This window comes from Numida meleagris, chromosome 1 (assembly GCF_002078875.1).
Source record: "Numida meleagris isolate 19003 breed g44 Domestic line chromosome 1, NumMel1.0, whole genome shotgun sequence".
NCBI lineage: Eukaryota > Metazoa > Chordata > Aves > Galliformes > Numididae > Numida > Numida meleagris.
In genome coordinates this window covers 192,587,852-192,607,074 of record NC_034409.1, presented here as the reverse complement: position 1 = coordinate 192,607,074, position 19,223 = coordinate 192,587,852, and the positions used below count along the sequence as shown (strand labels likewise).

At 52.8% G+C, this 19,223-nt stretch overlaps 1 protein-coding gene and 1 long non-coding RNA gene across 2 annotated transcripts; one reads left to right on the top strand and one right to left on the bottom strand.

Annotated features, from left to right (window-relative positions):
* On the top strand, positions 464-7,553 carry LOC110404837 (olfactory receptor 51H1-like). Its single transcript, XM_021409612.1, is given in 5 exon segments — positions 464-503; positions 6,327-6,482; positions 6,485-6,733; positions 6,736-6,944; positions 7,491-7,553. Coding segments are annotated over 5 exon segments (717 nt in total).
* Positions 10,813-16,046, bottom strand: LOC110392106. Its single transcript, XR_002434220.1, has 2 exons — positions 15,780-16,046; positions 10,813-12,036 (listed from the first exon to the last, which is right to left on the bottom strand). It is a non-coding gene; the product is annotated as an uncharacterized LOC110392106 (long non-coding RNA).

Below are 19,223 nucleotides of genomic sequence, written 5' to 3'. Positions count from 1 at the left end.
TGAAGATAGTGTACATGAATTTTAAAAATAAAAATCTCCCATTTTTTGCAGCTTAGCCTCTTTGCAGTGTTCTAAGCATCCATCGTGGGACTTGGAGCAACTTTATCTTCTGAGAGAAGGAACAAACACCAGCCCCCTGTTGTCATTGTTCAAGCAGTTAAAATTGAGTTGTGTTGCAGGAGGATCTGGTTTGCCACAAAGCCACCCAGCACGAGGAGCAGGAGCATAGGTATCTCCATGAGAAATAGGGATTGGATGAAGAAGGGATGAGTGAAACAAGTGCTGTGATCTATTTCAAGCAGAATATGTCCAGCACAATACACCCTGAAGACAAAGGCAGAGTCATGGACAACATGGCCAAGAAGAAACATACGCACTCCAGACCTGTTATACTGCATAAAGGATGAAGTGGCTCACAGTGAAACAGATGGAGCAGAGGTGAGAATTTCCCATTCTAGGAAAGATGTCGGGGGAGAAATGCGGCCTTGAAGTCATTAAGGGTGGTGAGGCACTGCCATAGGTTGCCCAGAGGTGGTGATGCCCCATCCCTGGAGACACCCAGGGTCAGGCTAATGGGGCTGTGATGGAGCTGTGGGTGTCCCTGTGCATTGTGGGGAGTGGAACCAGATGGCCTTTAGGGGTCCCTTCCGGCTCAGATGATTCTGTGATTCTATGATTCCATAGATTCAGCCCTACCTCACTCAAGAAAGTGGAAATATTCTCACTGACTCTTGCAAGAAAGGAAAAATACCTCTATATTTCATGTTCCCAGTACAACCATTGAGCAAGATGCTCTGTTCCCACCTGCAATAATATTCACAGCAAACATCTGCACTCCTGAAGGGCAGACACAAAGAGATGGTGTTCGAGGATGAAAGAAGTGGCAGCAAATGGCTTTGTCCCATGGAGAGCAAACATTATCTTACCCAACACAGAAGTCTCAGGAAAGGACAAAGGACTGCAAATTAAAGTTGCAGGGTACTGTGTAGGTAAGGGTAAAAAAAACGCCTGGCCAAGTCCAAAGTAAGCATGTTCCTGATTGCTCTGAGTTTTGCAGTTTTTGTGTTCATAGTACAGCTTGGGAATTTGGACACATCCCATCCCTGTGATGTGCACTAGGGCACAAGGTGTGTTATGCCACCAGTAAGGAAACCTTAAACTGAAATCTATTCACAAAATGCCATCTGGAAACAGCTCCCTTCCTCCCTGAAGGTTCTTCCCGATGAGCAAAGAAGTCAGAGCCTTTCTCAGAGCTGTGAAGATGTTGGAGAGCCTGCTCCATCCCCCAGAAATCACAGGGAACTTCTGCTCAGTGCTGGCTTTGCTCGCTGTGAGCTGAGCCACATCGTGTCTGAGAGGTCATCCCTGAGGAACGACCGTGCCCATCTGACATCCACAGCTTGTTACGTTGCAGCAACTCGGTGCCTGAGCTCAGGCTCCTGCTGCTCAGAGACAGCTCCGGGACAAATCCTGACATTCACGAGTGCAGCGCCGCAGATGGCAGAGGGAACTGCGGATAAAAGCGGATTGCAGGAGGAGGTCGTGTGTTGACGATGGAGGAAATCCTGGAGAGCAAAACCCAACAAGTTCCAGAGGCACCGTTAGACCCACACTTCCCAGGCACAGCCGTGGCACAGAGAGGTGTCCTGCAGTCTTGGTTACACAGGGCATCCTCAGGTTGCTCTGCTCTGTGGGACATCCCACCAGTCCCCCAGGCACTGCTCCGTGCTGGGACAACCCAGCTGCTGGAGGTGACTTTGCCTCTGCACACAGCTCCACACTATGACACCACTGCAGTACCCCAAGGCTCAGTACAAGGGGTAATGCTGCTTAACCACTGCAGTAATGACTCCAGATGATACAGGACTGGGGAAGTGGCTGATCAGATCCTTAGCACTCCTCCAGCCTCCCGCTGTTTTCATTGCAGGGGGGGTTCTCTGTTTCAGGCAGCCCTCAGCGATCCCTCTTTGAAGGCTCTCTCCCTTTGAACTCAATGTAAATAATTCAGACCTACATCAACTTTCAGGAAGGAGCTCCTCTAATCTGTCAGCCACCTTGCTAAGAGGCCACCAACTCCATTTGGTGGCCTCTGACTCCTACTCTGGACAAGGCAGGGCAAACCCACAACCCTATGCAGCCCCCAGCTTAGGGGTGGTTTGTAGACCTGCACCACTCACACTCTGCAGGTCCCTCTCCCAGGATGAAGCATGAGGCCACTCAGCCATTCTCTGTTCTGCAGCCACCCTCCCTCAATCAGCTCTTGAATCCCTTCAGGACTCGGTGTGCTTGCTGGAGCTGTCACAGGACTGTGGGATGCACAGCGTGGGCATGGAGATGGGGGAGACCCAGTCGGTGCACAGGGTCTGTCCGTGGGGGTGGGAGGTGGTGCTGAGCCTGTTGATTCTCCTGTCCTTGACAGCCACAGCCCAGACAGGGGCACAGCCACACCACAGTCCCCACCAGGCAGCAGTGTCCCAGTCTGTGCAGGGCCATGAGCAAAGGGAACCACACAGCCCCGGTCCATGGCACCGTGGTCCTACAGACAGCAACAGGATGCACACAGCGCGGACACGGGGAGCTGCACACCACCACCATCATCTGCGTGGGAAACTAACCAGAGAGTCCAGAAAATAAAAGACAAGCTGCTCAAAATAAAGTTCAGGGTTATGATACGATATAATAAGATGGTGATCCTATTGGCTGGCTGGAGATTTCGGTTTGATCCATCTTTTCTGGGAGCCCTTTGGGGACTTCACCTTGAGACTGAAGGGAACCATCAGTTACCAGGGCTAACTGACAGCACCAGGAGCTGGCTGAGGGAGCGTGCAGGCTGCTGGAGCACTGACCAGCTCCATTATTTGCCAGTGTGGGATAAGTCTGATGCTCAAGCCCTGAGGACCAGTGTGCTCATTGATGTGCATGGAGCAGGGAGTGCTTCCACCTGGCTGTGCTCTGCTCTCCACAATGATCTGAGCTGCTGCTCCATCCCACCCTGGCCCAGGACTGCTCACTGGAGCTGAAGAAGCTCATTCGAAACCAGTAGGGAATCCCAAACGCAGACAGAATGGTGCTTTCTTTACTTGAAGTCATTTTTGCTGGTGGGGGCAGGGGTCACTTTGCTGAATGCACCGAGATGAGCATTGAGAAGAACACTTTATTTGTTTCTCAGTGTACTGGTAGACGGCTGTGTGCTCCCCTATGGAAAAAGAGGGAACCAATTCCCCTTCCTTTCACCACACTCTGGCTCCCATTTTTCTAAAATCCCTGGTTCTGACCCCATATCACAACCAGCAGATGAGCCTCAGAGAGCTCTGCTTTTTGCTAAGCCCCCTGTGCCTGCAGACACAGACTACTCAGGACAGCTCGGATGGTGCAACTTGTGCCCCAAGCTGAGGGACTGAAGCTATTCTGCACTGCATCAGAAAGTGAGTATTCAGGTTAGATATTAGGAAAAATTCCTTCTCCCAGAGAGCAGCTGGGCACTGGCACAGGTTGCCCAGGGAGTGGGGGGATCACCATCCCTGGGGGAGTTCCAGAACCATGGGGATATGACACTGAGGGACATGGTCAGTGGGCATGGTGGGGGTGGGCTGGGGTTGGGCTTGGGGATCCTGTCTTTCTCAGCCTTCATGATGCTATGACTCCATGATTTTACAGTTATATCATTTCATGATTCAGTGGCCAAACACCCTTGGAAAACTGGTCGGTGTGATTCTGCCTTCAGCATGCCTCTTTAGCACTTCTCTTCCCTTCACCTGATCCCTGAAGGCCAGGCTGGATGGGGCTCTGTGCATCTGTACATGGGAGGTGTCCCTTTCCATGGCAGGGCTGGGCTGGGGGTGCTTTGAGGACCCTTCTAACACAAACCATTCTATGATACTTTTCCCAGTAACCAGCATCCCAGTTCTGATCCATGCCAAGTGTCACTGCAGACCCAGCATCGTTCCTCCCCCTTCATGGGGGAGACCCATCCATTGCGTTACCTGGATAGAGCCGTGGTGCTTACAGCCCCTACAGAGCAGCCAGGTGGGACTGGTGGGGGCACCCACGGGGCTGGGTCTGCAGGGAAGGAATACAACCAGAGCACGCAGCAGCTGCAGTGCTCCCAGAGCCCTCCCCATCCTCTGCTGAGCTTGGGGCACTGCGGGTGGTGCCTGGAGGAGGGCAGTGGCAATGGGTTGGAGGGCTGAGGCAAAGCAAGGAGTTACACAGGTTTCTGGTAGAAGCAGAAAGCCAGCATATTAGAGAAGTGCAAAGACTTTGCTTTACTTGCTGAGTAATTATTTTGCTGAGCAATAATTATGATTCAGAATAGTCAGATGGGCTTAATATAAAAAGCCAGCCTAAAATTCGACCTTGGTCAGCAAGTACAAATTCATTACGAATTTTCCTCAAGTGCAATGTCAATAGGGCATGTAATCCATTTTTACAATGGCTTTGCCCCCGTTGGAAGCCGAGAGGGATCTTCACATCCTTGGCTTTAGGTCCTTTACGCTCCCAGCCCCTTCACTGCGCCAGTCTCCCTCCCCACACTGCTCGGTTCAGTTTCGGGGAGCTTTCCTCCCTCCTCCCATGGGCAGTCAGCGCTGATGCTCATCCTTGTGTCTTCCTCCCCTCCCCAGGGGGTGTCTGAGTGTCTGGTGGAGGGACCAGCACCGTGCTGGGCAGAGCTGCTTGCAGGTTGCCGATAGCACCAAGCAGAGATGCAGTGTTTACTGTCTCCTTCTGCAGTGTTTGCCATAAGGTTTTATTACGGCCTCGGGCGGATAAAGCATCACTTCAGGCTCTCGGCCATAGCTGAGCCTCTGAATTTCTTCCTTTCCATTTAACCTTTTTTGCCGGCTGTAAAGCACAAATCCATTTTCCTTCCATCAGGGTTAGTTTGGTTAAACGTCCTGCAGGTTTTGCTGATAAAGGTCCCTAAAACGTTATACATTTTGCCATGCTTAAACAAAGAAGAGAAGAAATCAATACGGATACAATCCTGCTCATCTGAGAGCGAGGCGTTACCTCTCGTGGCTGTGCTGCACTGGGTTCAGGGCACACAGTGATCCTTCTCTGCCCTCATCTCCCTGGATATTAGGAACATTTCTTCTCCAAAGAGCAGCCAGGCACTGGCACAGGCTGCCCAGGGAGGTGGGGTGGTCACCATTCCTGGAGGTGCACAGAGCTGTGGGGATGTGGCACTGAGGGACACGGTCAGTGGGCATGGTGGGGGCTGGGGTGGGCTTGGGGATCCTAGAGGTCTTTTCCCATCTAAGGATTTCATGATTCTAAGATTCCCTCCCACTCGATGCCCCTTTTCTGCCTTACAGGGACTGTATGGCTAGGGCTGCAGAGTTGTGCCCCTGCTGCCCCGTGCCCACCACTGCAGGGAGCAGCCAGACACACTGACTTCCCCACCCCCACCCCCATCCCCATCCCCATCCCTAACCTCATTCCATCCCGAACCCCAACCCCATCCCTCCCATCCCATCCCATCCCATCCCATCCCATCTCATCCCATCTCATCCCACCCCATCCTGTCATATCCAATCTCATCCCATCCCCATCCCCATCCCCATTCCCATTCCCATTCCCATTCCCATTCCCATCCCCATCACCATCCCCATTGCCATCCCATCCGCAACCCCATTCCATCTCATCCCCATCCCCATCCCCACCCCACCCCCATCCCCATCCCCATCACCATCCCCATCCCACCCCTCTTCCTGCCCCAGGCTCCTGCTCTGCCTGCACTGCTGAGCAGCTTTCAGGCTCCTCTCAGAGGGCTGAGCACCCAACCTCTGAAGCCTGAGGTACGTGAAGGCTGGGGCTACAACCAAGGGAGTCGTGTTAAATGCCACATTGCTCTTTCTTTGTTGTCTGCTGCTATGCACAGCCCAGACTGTGATCCCAGGGATGGCCCTGTGGATTTTCCTTGACTGACACGATGGATGTCAAGAGGAAATGATTTCAAACTAAAAGAGGGGAGATTTAGATTGGGTATAAGAAAAAAGTTTTTTATGATGAGGGTGGTGATGCACTGGCAGAGGTTGCCCAGAGAGGTGGTGGGTGTCCCCTCCCTGGAGGTCAGGCTGGAGGGAACTCTGAGCACCTGATGGAGCTGTGGGTGTCCCTGTTCGTTACAGGGGAGTTAGACTAGATGACCTCTAAAGGCTCCTTCCAACTCAAACCATTCTGATTCTATGATGTGCATAAGGGCAACAGTTTCTTGGCTCCCAGGAGCTGGTCCTCCCCACACTGTTGCAGTGGGGTGTGTGGGCTGTCTCACAGCAGGGCTGTCACTCCAGGATGCTGTTATTTCCTGACCCCTGGACCCTCAGTGTGTGAGGTGTTGGCTTCCAACAGCACCAAGCCCAGTTCCCTGCCTTTCACCCTCACTGGGATTCCTGGTGTGCCACCGAGCAGCCACTGGATGGCATTGCCTCTTTGCTGCCTCTACCTCCTCATGCTCCTGGGGAACAGCACCTTACTCTGGATGGTAAGACTGACCACAGCCTCCATACACCCATGTGCTATTTCCTCTCCATGCTGTCCATGGCAGACCTGGGCATGTCTCTCTCCACCCTGCCCACCATGTTGGCCGCTTTCTGGTTTAAGTCCACCTCCATCCGTTTTGAGGAATGTGTTGTCCAGGTGTACTCCATCCACATCTTCTCCACCGTAGAGCCCAGGGTCCTGGTGGCCATGGCCTCTGACCGCTTCATTGCTATCTGCCGCCCTTTGCACTATGGTCTGTGCTGACCAGTCCCCTGATAATGAAGACCGGGAGGGCAATTTTCATGCAGGGCATCTGCACCGTGCTCCCCATTGCTGTTCTCATCAGGAAGATGCCCTTCTGCTGGTCCCCAGTGCAATCCCACTCCTGCCTGCACCAGGACATGCCGAGGCTGTTGTGCAGGGATGTCCAGGTGAGCATTCTGTATGGGCTGATGGCCATGGTGCTCCCTGAGCACCCCCCTGTCCTACACCATGATCATCAGGGCCATCCTGAGCATCATCTCCCAGGAGGCACGAGCCAAAGCCTTCTGCACGTGCATCTCCCAGCTCAGTGCTGTCCTAGTGCTCTACGTTGAGCTCACCACCCTGCCTGTCACCCACGGATCCAGAAGGCACCTGCTGCCCCTGGTCCCACGCTCGTGGCCAATGCCTGTCACCTGGTGCTGGATCTGCTGGTGTACAGCTGGAGGAGCAGGCAGGTCCTCATCTGCTCTGCCAGAATGGGGCCCAGCAGCACACCTGGTGCTGGGGAGGGCTCCTTCCTTCCCTCTCCAGGTGGGTTGCTCACAGGCAATGCCTTATCCTGGAGGGAAAACACTCCGGGAGAAACCTGTCACCCCTTTTGCAACACAGCTCTTTTCCTCCCCGTGGAGGGATGGGTGATTGCAATCCACTTCATTCCACCTCCTGTTTTTGGAAGCCCCACTTCTCAGCCAGTCTGCAGGAGGGCAGAGCTGGGGTGCACAGCGGTGCTCTCCTCCCTGCAGGTGGGGGAGAAGGCTGCTGGGAGCAGCCAAGGGAATCACTCTGATGGCAGATTCAGGCTCTGATGAAGTACAAACACTGTTGCCAGACTTGTGCTTTTAATTACAAGCATCCCTACATCCACCAATTGCATAGAACTCCTGGTTCCCGGGGCTATATGATCACATGAGACTCTGCAGTGTTCATTATATGAGTCACACAATTCACAGCTTAGCTGTTAAGAAGAACAGACAGGATCTAATGGCCGAGGACACAAAGCCAGGGAGCTGAGCCCCATCTCCTTGCAGGGTCTGCGAGGGGAGCACACGCTGTTTGCTGCCTCAGGTGATCATCTGCTCTGCCTATAACTTTTTGGGAGCACCATGGAAACTCCTCTCCACTCCCAGGCTATAGTTCAGTGAAGGTAGGTTGGCATGGGGTGCAGTATGCATGCAATGCTCTCCAACACACCCTGTGACATGGTGCTTTCTGCAGCTACATTCCCACCTTTCCTTCGTGATATGTTAGTGACACGCTTCACACCCAAGCTGGCTGAGCTGCCCCTTCCACTGGAGGAGCCCCCACCCCATCCCAGGGCAATCCACCCGCTGCCAAACCCCCTTTGGTTGTGTAAAATAAACCTCCAAATCCCCGTGACTTCATCCTGCCTGCCAATCACAGCCAAGTATCTTCTCTATTTCCTTCTGCCTCCAAATCAATGCCTCCTCGTGGGCTGCTCTCCTCCTCTGGGCCATCTCACATGTCAGCAAGTGCAAAGCCTGACCTGGGGCAGTTCCAGAAGAGCTTTGCCAAATGCTGCATCATTGCTCCCAGCCCTCTTGCAGCTCTGCTCACACGTGCTCAGCATCCCAGATGGGGCATCACTGCAGCGGGATGGAATCCAGGGATGGCTGCACCCCAAGGCTGGAGCTGCTGACGTGCCCCCAACTGTTCCCCCATTGCATTTGTGCACTCACCCTGGGGAGCAGCAGCTCATCCCAGGAGATGAGGGCTCCAGAAAGAGGGAGCAGAGTGAAGAGGAGGAGAAAGAGACACCAGCACCGTGCAGGGCAGGATGGGCAGCACTGATGCTCTGAGGGATGGAGCAGAGTTGAGCACTGATTTCAGCACAGGCACAGGGCAGGAGGGTGTGCAGCTGTGCAAGGAACTGCGAGGTCAGGAATGGAGCTTCCCCCAGACGTTCTGAGAGCTGCTATGGAGAACGCACAGGGCAAGGATCATGGAGGTGAAAGGCAGTTAGGTGCCTGGGCAAATTTTTTTTGCAAATGTGAGAGTTATGGGAAAACTGTACTCAGATTTTTCTTCTTCATTGGCCGAAGGAAGTGCTCTGTCTCCTCCACTGCCTGCGTGATGCTGAGCAGCAGAAGCAGCAAACACTGCTCCTGAGCAAGGTGCAAAGGGCCACATCACTCAGACGCTGCTCTCAGCAGGAGAAGCAACCTCAGAGCAGAAATGAAGGCGGCTGCAGGGAAATGTGAATGTGGGAAGCTGTCAGAAATCTCTCCTGTAATTTTCCCCAGGGTTTGTAAAGCAGATGTCTGAAGAGAGGGAATGTGTGTGTCCATGTGGTGCCAGGAGCACAGCTGATGGAAATCTGCATTTCTCCACTGAGCGGTGGCTTGCTGAAGCTGTGCATCAGGTTTCAGACTTCTAGAAGATCCCGGCCCTTTCCATTGTCAGACAAGAGCATTTTCAGTGGTTTTGTCCACTTTTAACTCCAACCTCTGCTAACAAGAGAACTAATGTGGGACAGAGCCCTCAGGTGGCCATGAGATCCGCAGATTGTCACCTTTCCTTGTGTCACTTTGTGCTGTGCTCTTGGTCAGCAGTCCCAGCCCCGTGTGCAGGGGAGGATCAAGGAGCTGCACAGTGTCTGGGCTGGCTGCAACCCCCAGGGCCAGGGTTCGGGTGACAGAGGAGCAAGCCTTCATCAGCAGTATCCCCACAGGGCCATCACCCAGACAGACTGTGAGCTGTGTACAGGGTGTTTCCATCCTCCTGCTGAGATTCCCAAGCTGCTTTGACCTGCAAGAGGTTGGGTGCTGGGGCCCTTCCCATGGGGTCCTGAGCCCTCAGGACTGACTCAGACTGCGGGTGCTGGGGCGGAGAGGAAGGCTGCTGTCTGCAGCCTGTGAGTGCAAAGCGGTTCCCTGGGCCGCTTTGGGCTCAGTGCAACTGATGCCTGTCAACTGCTGACAGCTCTGGTGGCAGATTTAACCACTTCCCCACAGGCAGAATCCACACCGGGGCTCCTCTGGGAGCGCTCCGTTCCTTGCAGACAGCGGTGCTGGGTGGCACTGGGGCTCTGAGCCACAGCCCCCAGCAGCCTGCTCCTCTCCATTGCCATCCATCCAGCAGTTTGCCCTCCCAGTGGGACCCCCCAGCCCTCCTAGAAGTGGCCTTTTGCTCACACTCTGCATGATGCTACTGTGACGTTGCTTCGTTTTTATTTCTGTGTCTGCTTTTAGTTTAAAACCATCTCACCCGCTTTCTGGAGTAACGTGTCCGGGCACCTTGAGGCTGCGAAACAGAAACAGAATCACAGAACCACAGAAACGTAGGGGCTGGAAGGGACCTCTAGAGATCATCGAGTCCAACCCCCTGCAAAGCAGGCCCTGAACGCTGCCCTGAGGCATGCACTGGCAGAGCAGCAGCCCCCAGACCCACTGCTCCCCACCCCCTCTGAGTCACAGCCATGCGCAGCCTTCCTGCAATAACTGGCAACACCACGCGCCTTCCTAACATTCGCTGTTTGCTTTCCAGTGTTTGACTTTCCGTTAGCGGCACCGAAAGTAATAATGTGCACTCCAAGTTTTCTACAGCTGCTTTCCAGCTGTCGGTCCCTGTTTCTCTCCTGCACTCGCTCAGCCCTGTACCTCTGTGTTCTGTTTGCAAGTTCACCAAATCCTCTCTGGCCAGCAAAAAGTGCAAATTGTCGGCTGCACAGCAGCAGCACTGTGGCCGGGTCAGTGCAGTAGCTCTGATGCTCCTATAAAAGGATGTGAAAATAAACCATGTCCACTCGCTGCCTCGCTTGCTTCTTACTCTGATCACCATTTGTATTTTTTTCCCATCTCACTTTTTAATTGGTGCAAATTTCCTACCGGAAGAGCTAACCACACACCTCCCTTGCAGTGGTTTCCGATGATGTTGGATCAACGAATTCCACAGAGGTTTCCTTCCAGGAAAGAGGGAGGACGCTGTGCAGCAGTGCAGCTTGCTCACCAGCACAGCCTCATTGCTCTGCCCTGACGGTGCTGATGGAGTTACAGACCATAAACAACCCAGGTCCATCCTGGGATACACTGGTGCACACCACTGAGATGTTTGGGAGATTGTTTTTACTTTTATAGCAACCATTCAGCTCTTCTATTTATGTATCATGGGGTTTCACAGTCATGAGTCTCTGTTTAGTGCTGGGGATTTTGTAGTAAATCAACACAGATGGAGTGATGCTAAGAAGGGTGACATGCTCACTGGGAAGCAGTTTGTATTTTCTTTGGAACTGGACGTGAGCTCCCCTTCTGACCTGGTTTTAAACCACAAAATCCTCTGTTTACGCCTCCATATCCACGTATTTGCAAGTCACCATGCAGAGCAGCTTTTAGCTCCATGCATACAGATTTCACACATCAGTCTCAGCCTTGAGCATGAAGCAGGTCACGGCTGAGGCCAAAATGAGTTGGACATTTTAAGTATGCAACGTGGGGACACCTAGAAGAGGATACAGCTTTTCAGAAAAATGCTAGAAATCCACCTTCTCTTAATGAAGTCTGAGTTTCTTCTACATTTGGTGACCCAAATTTGGGACTACGTGTGGGCTCCTATGATAGTCAAAGTTGATGAGCCAATGCAATCTCTGGAGCATCTCTCCTCTATGGGAGGGTGGTGGGCTGAGCTGCTCTGCAGTTTCAGGCAATAAACTCCAAAATAAACCCCCCTCATTGAAACCACATCCTCCATAGGGAACCCTTCATCTTAGATCTCACCCTATGAGTGTGACCCATGGGAGGTGCCTGAGAGCTCCCTAAGTTGTGTGTCTGCTTCTGGCCCATTGGTATCTCTCAAGAAGCTCCAGTTCATGAATCAGTACTGGGCTGTGCTGGGCAGGCTCCAGGGTTTGCGGAATAATCCTAATCTCCAGCTGTGGGAGGGACGTGAGGCGTCGTGTCTGCCAGTGTCCCTGGTTGTGAGGGGACAAGGCCAGCCCATGCCTGGAGCCGCTCCTCCTCCTCCTTGTGGCACCTTGCTTGAGTTTGGCCATTTCATCGCGTCAGGTTCTTGCACAGGGAGGGAGTTCATCCCACCTCAGAGTGAGGGATGGACCAGATGACCTCTTCAAGTCTCCTTTGACCTGATTGTCTACGATTTCTGTGATTAGCACGGGACAGGCAGCACAGAACTGTAGCATCATGGCTTCGATGATCTAGGGCTGCTGATGGGCATTCATTTCTGCTTCTATCGCAGGGCACTGCATTACTGACTCTGGGCTGCAGCGCCAGAAACTATTGCCCGGCAACAAGTGTCTTTAATCATCAGACGTCCATCCTAATGAGTTAGAAAAAAAAAAAGTAATTTTGTTAGCAGCAATGAGATCATGACTTCACTCGACAGCAGTAACTCATCTTTCAATTATCAGACCCACTCGGCTCTTATCCTGCTCCCTTTTAACAGCAGCCATCTGATAACGCCTCTCAACCGCCAGACTGAATTTCCATCAGCTTGGTGAAGTCACAGTAATTTATTTTGGAAAGCGATAACAGTTTGGCAGGGTAATGCTGTTACTTCCCTGCCTCCCGGCTCCGCTCCCAGCGGTGACATCTTCCTAAAATCACAGTGGAAGCCCGACTGCTGCTCTGCTTCCTGGGAGACCACATCAACCAGCCTGTCCAGGTGCACCTTCCCCTCAGCAAAACGCTGGGATGCGGGCACTTAGCACAGGGCAGAGGCCCTGCTGCTCGTCTATGGGGCTGCCCGTAGCACAGGCGTGACAGCAGATGGACAAAGGCCAATCAACGCATTTGACCTTACCAGAGTAAAACTATTTCAGCCTTGAGAATATGAAAAGCATCGATGAGATCAAAACCCAAAGTCCTTTTCACTTTTTCTGAATGATGTTTTGGAATTTGGATCTGCCTACAGCTTGCAATGGCAAATGTGAAACTGCTGAGGTGTGCGTGCACCACGATTCATAGAATCATCGAATCACAGAATCGTTAAGGTTGGAAGAGCCCTCCAGGGTCACCAGCCCAACCGCAGCCCACCCCACCATGCCCACTGACCACGTCCCTCAGTGCCACATCCCCACGGCTCTGGAATGCCCCCAGGGATGGTGACCCCCCCCACTCCCTGGGCAGGCTGTGCCAGTGCCCAGCTGCTCTTTGGAGAAGGAATTTTCCCTACTGTCCAACCTGACCCTCCTCTGGTGCAACTTAAGGCCGTTACTCTCATCCATCTTGACTGAGATGGGACCAGACAAACTGGAGACCCCATGTCTTAATTGATTTGCACCATTCCTCTTTTTCTTTCTGAGAAGGAAACACTCCTGCAGAGCAGGTGATGTCTGCTCCTGCACCCAGCAAGTGCTTGGAGTCACTGTGCCCCGTTTCATGCACTCTGTGAAGGTTTCCCTTAGGAGCACAGGGGCCTGAGCCCTCCTCTGTCACCTCTAGCAAGAAAAGAGCAGCTCACACCTACCAGCAGGAGACATCTCCCTCCCTACTGGAGACACATGGGAAGGCAAAAACTGCTTTCCTAGTCAGGATGATGCTGGTACATGGAACAAACCTTTCCTCCCACACTGATTTTTCCTTTATGTCTTTGAGTTTCACTGTCCTAAATGGCTGCAGGTGCTTTCCATGCTGCTTTGGCAATTGAAAGGTCTCTACAGCTCATAGAATCATTACGGCTGGAAAAGACATCTAAATGACCAAGCGCAGCCCAGCCCACCCCCACCATGCCCACTGGCCATTCCCACTGGAGCAGCGCTGCATGAGGAGCTCTGTGAGCTGTTCTCCTGTCTGCCACTCACAGCACACGCACTGGGTGCCTGGAGCAGGCACTGCTCTCTGGGATGACGCAGAGGTGATGCCCAGAGCAGCAAGTTCCTCAGCTTTGCCTCCATGCTCCTTCTGAGCAGGGCGAACTCGCTGCGTCCCAGTCCTTGTTTGCAGCCCTCAGAGAGTTTCATTCTGCTGGTGGGGGTTTGGGACGTGCTGTACACAGTGCTGCTCCAGCCTGCATGTCACCAAATCATCCGCAGGTCGTGCTGACCCACGTTCACCTCTCTGCCTCTCTGAGTCACCTCTGTCCACCAGCTTCACTTTAAATAGGAAAAGGAGATCGAGGGCTCCGCGGTGTTTGCAGATTTCTCTCGGCTTGTTTGATTTTCCACCCCGCACACTAAAAGCAGAGGGCTTGCTATCTTTGCACAGAACTCCCTGTCCCTTCTGCATTTTCCGAATCCCCTCATTGAATTATTTACCCGCCGTGGCCAGCCAGCCATTAAATATGTCAATGTTTGCCCATGCAGGCGCTCAGTCACCGCTGCAGGATGGGGAGCCTGTGGCTGAGGAGCTCACCCTGTGCCACTCACGGCAGCACAGGAAATTGGCTGACACAACTCCGCTTCCCCCAGCGCTTTTGTGGTGATTTCAATTAAAGGCACTATTTTTTTTTCTGCCAAAAAGTCCAGATGGTTCGGCCTCTGGAGCACGGGCCTGAAAGAGCTTTGTGGGCTTTAACTCCTTGTTCCCTGCAGAAGGAGGGGGTGAAAGGCGCTGGGTGCCCCTGCAGTTCCTCCCAGGCTCTGTGCTGAGTCTTGTTCAGAGGGTGGGGAAGTTAAAATGGGGTGGGCTGGAATGGAGAATACAGTTGGAGACTGCAGGGCCCCTGCAGAGTGCCGGCTTCTCTCAGCAGCGCTGAATGAAGATTTCCCTTGCACACACCTCTGCATTTCACAGACACAGGCATCGTGACTTTCACTGGGTCCCAGAATCATAGAATCATGGAATCCTGGGATCACAGAATCCTTAGGGCTGGAAAAGCCCTCCACGATCCCCACGTCCAAGCCCAGCCCATCCCACCGTGCCCACTGACCGTGCCCCCAGGTGAACGGAGCTGTCACCGTGGGTGCAAACTCACTGAAACAGAACAATCGTTTGGGAAAATGTCTGAGCAACAAGAAGGCGAGCACTAAACAGAGAAATGCAGTTGTACAACAGAACCTGGGAAGGGCTGGGGGGGTTAATCACAGCTGCTGCACAGTGCTTTCCTGCAGGGCACGCAGCACAGGGCTGGAGCCAGCAGGGTTTCTGCAGCTTGGAAGTTGCTCAGGAGCCCTGCACTGAAATGCCTGAGATATCTCAAGTGGCTGCTGCACTTCTGCTCAGGTGTGGTCCTGTTCATGTGTTACCACCAGGCACCGCAATGAGGTGCTGAGCAGAAGGGGGGATCTTCTTTTCCCCTTCAGCGATGTTCAGACCCCCAAGCACAAAGAGGTGACGTTCACATGGGATCGTGCAGATGATGTCAGCAGCAAAACCATTCTCCACATCCCGATCCCGATCCAAGAACTCATATAACTCTACCCCTAACAGCTGCCCTTCACCTGAATCCTGCTCCCATATGCTTACTGCAGCCCAAGCAGGAGGACCCTGAAGCAAGGGGGGGATCCCTCATCAGTGCAGCTGCTCCCCGGTCCCGCTGAGCTTTCCTCCCCAGAGCTACTTTTGGGCCTCAGCAGATGGCTGATGTGGAAAAACATTGCATCACAGCCCAGAGCTGCAGGTTCCAACGTGGTCAGCTTCCCCTCCAGTGGAAGCAGAGGACGTCCTGCCAAGGAGGAGAGGACATCCCTTCTGCACTGCAGCCCCTCTGTCCGGGCAGGGGGAAGGTTGTGCCCAGCTCAGCACAGCCGCTGTGGCCAAAGAAAACACGAACAAACAAGCACGATCAAACAGCCTGTGCATTTCTGAAGCTTTCTGAAGCAGAGATGGATGAGGGATATGTGCTGCTTTTCTTCCTCCCCCCGTGCAAGCGGATCTCCATGGTGTGGAGCAATCTTCAACCCAATGCTGCGTTGGAGAGACATGAAACCTTGGCAGCAGCACACTTTGCTCTTGGTTTGAGAGCCGTGCCCCAGCTGTGCCGTGCCCAGTACTGCAGGGAACAGCCAGAAACACTGACCTCCTCATCCCCATCCCCATCCCATCTCTTTCCCTCCCCCATCCCATCCCTCTCCCTGCCCCAGACTCCTGCCCTGCCCACGCTGCCAAGCAGCGCATCCTCACCTCTCAGTTCAGATCTGTGCATGCACAGGGCTCGCTGTCAGTCCGTCACCCACCTCTGAAGAATCTCTCCCCAGGAGAGAGGAGTAAAGCCAAAAGCAGTGCCAATACGATGGTTTCAGGTAGCCAAGGTGCTCCTGCTCTCCTGGATCTTACTAAGCCCTTTCCTTATTCCTTTGCCTATCTCAAATGAGCATTGTTTTGAACAGCTTCTGCAGGCTTCTCATGGGAGGACCAAGCCTCCACCTCCCCCCCTCCCCTCCTCACCATCCTTTCTCACAGTCCCTCAGATATCAAGCACTGACCTCTGCCCCGTGCCGTAAATAGGATTAGGACTGGCTTGGGCTCAAGCCATAAACATTTCCAGCAAACAGACTGATGTTGTGCCAAGTGGCAGCTGCGTTCCCCCTCACATGTGGTTCTGGGAAAGTTTTTTTTTCAGTGGGAAAATAGATGGACACCTCACATCCTTCCCTATATATATACACGTTCTGTGCTTCTGGGAAAAGGATTTAAGCAGGAAACCAGAGAGTACAGCTCTGTGAGAACACACTATGCAAAGACCACTGCTGGCAGCTCCACACACATGGGTGACTCAAGACACAAATCAGAGGGAAACACAAGATTTTGAGTGTATCTGGTGCAAGGTAAATCAATCTTACACCATACAGCTGGCATATTATAGAGTTCCTTTGATTCTGGTGATCAGTGCTGAGTGTTCTGTACTGGCTGCTGGAAGGCTGAGTCTGGCTCCTCATTCAGCCACAGCTGTGCTGGGTAACCCTGAGCAGTCATTCCCAGATCCAGGACATCCCTGGAAGACTCCATGGACCCCTTCGATGTGCCAACGTGTGCTGCCATACTGCTCAGCACAACGGCCTTGGGAGAACCTCCAAGCTGTACATCCATGCCAGAAGTGGGTCATCATTTCAGCATGTGCAGGGTAAGCCAGGAGGAGAAGTGTTCTCCTGGGCTGTTCCCAGGGATGACGCTGAAGTTCTCAGACCAGATCATTGCATCCTCCTTGCTCGACACAGTTTGTTTGCATCCTCACAGCGCAGAAGGCTGAACTAGCCATGCTGGAAACTGCCTGGCATGTAGGGTAAATGATGTCAGAATCCCAAAGGCAAGAAAATAGAGATGTCAGGGTGCATGAAATATGAGCATGTGCATGCAGCTTGGGCTATAAGCCCAAAGCAGAGGAAGAGAAACCATGTTGTCAGATTGTATCAGTCCAAGGAGATTCCAGCTTATGCCTTTTAGATTCCAGCTTATGCCTTTTCCAGACACCTGAGGAAAAACAAGCCTGAAGGACCCTGGGAGGCTCAGCTCAGCTGAAACCATTGCTGAGAGATATTCAGAAAAACCATCCATGGCAGCAACTCCATGCCCACGCACCCCTACACCGCTGTTCCAGCACACACCCCTTGCCTAACCTCAGCTTGTCTTCCCACCATAGAATCCTAGAATGGCTTGGGTTGGAAGGGACCTCAAGGATCATCAAGCTCCAAGCCCCTGCTGCACTCAGGGCTACAACCTCCAGATCTGGCACTAGACCAGGCTGCCCAGGGCCCCATCCAACCTGGCCTTGAACACCTCCAGGGACGGGGCACCCACAGCCTCTCTGGGCAGCCTGCTCCAGCACCTCACCGCTCTCTTGGTAAAGAACTTCCCCCTGACATCCAACCTAAATCTTTCCTCCTTCAACTTAAAACCATTTCCCCTTGTCCTGCCATTATCTGCCCTTGTAAAGAGTTGACTCCCCTCCTGTTTGTAGGCTCCCTTCAGGTGCTGGAAGGCTGCAATGAGGTCATCCCACAGCCTTCTCTTCCCCAGGCTGAACAAGCCCACCTCTCTCAGCCTGTCCTCATAGGAGAGGTGCTCCAGCCCTCTGCTCATCTTGGTGGGCATTCTCTAGACCCTCTCCAACAGCTCCCTGTCTTTCTTGTATTGGGGGTCCCAGACCTGGATGCAGTACTGCAGATGGGGCCTCACGAGGGCAGAGTAGAGAGGGACAATCACCTCCCTGTCCCTGCTGGCCATCCCCCTTCTGATGGAGCCCAGGAAACTATTTGCTTTCCAGTGTCTTAGCCTCACAGGCATGGCTATCCCCATCTCCTTGCAGTGTCTTTCTGCATTGCTGCAGGCCACTCTCTCCTCTCCCTGCTGCCTCTGAGACCATCCCCTGCTATCACTCCACACCACGGCATCTCAGCTGCTCTGAACCCACCACACCATGTCTGACTTTTGTGCTCCTTATGGCCGTCTGCCATTCAACTTCCACTTTCTGACGTAAAGATGTTCCCAGGCTAAGGCTTGTTGGCACTGACGACCGTAAGAACTATTCTACTAGATGAAACTGAAGGTCTATCTCGGTCTATCCTGCTATCTCGCACTGAAGAATGGCCATTAATGGCCTTCAGGAAGGTTATCTACATTTGGTCCTTGCCATGATACGTATCCCAGTGGCTAGTATTCAGCATAGAGGTTTCCTGAACACAATAGCCACACCTTGGCTATTACGTTCAATAGAAACTGATTAATTTATCATGCATGAATTTTCTAACACCTTTTTGTACATACATGTACTTTCATCTCCCACAGCATCCAGTGGCAACAAATAGAAACGTTCTGTATTTATCTTCTGTTCCCTTTTCATTATCTTAAGGACCTTTCTTGTATTGCTTTGTTGTCACTTTTCAGGGCTGAAGAGCCATTGTGTAACAATCCCCTTTCTGCAGGATCTATTCCACACCTCTGACCTTCAGGACATTGGTTAGCTCTGATACTGCCTCTGTTTTTTTGCATATGACACATCTAGAGATAACAAAGTACACCAGGACCAGCTGGGTGCGTGCCATGAAGACTCAATGCACTCAGTCACAAGCAGAGCTGTGAGGTCCAGCAGCCAGGTAGCAGCAGATAACTGCCTTAAGCCCGTGCTTGTAAATTGCCTGCTCTTTGGTGCTGGAACCAGCTGGCATCACAGAATCATAGAATCATAGGATGGTTTGGGTTGGAAGGACCCTTAAAGAACATCCAGTCCTAACCCCTGCCATGGGCAGGGACCCCTCCCACAGCCCAGGTGCCACAGCCCCATCCACGGCCTCAGACACCTCCAGGGATGGGGCACCACAGCTCTGGGCACTGAGACTGTGCTCAGTCCCACTGCCCATGTTGCTGACCTGCTGTTGAACAGTGGGCAGTGCTGCAGCACAGCCTGATTTCCTATTCCAGAAGCATCTCTCAGGTCCAGTGCTTGTATTTAACACAGATGCCTTGTACAGGAAGGGGGAAAACAATTAGACTAGCTCTGACAAGCCTTGGTCTGGCAGTCACAGAAATAGGGGTTAACAATGATTTCCACCTCGCAGCTGGGGTGGTAAAGATAAATGTATTACCATGAGACGTTTAGATATAACAGGCTTCTAAGACATCGGAGAGGAT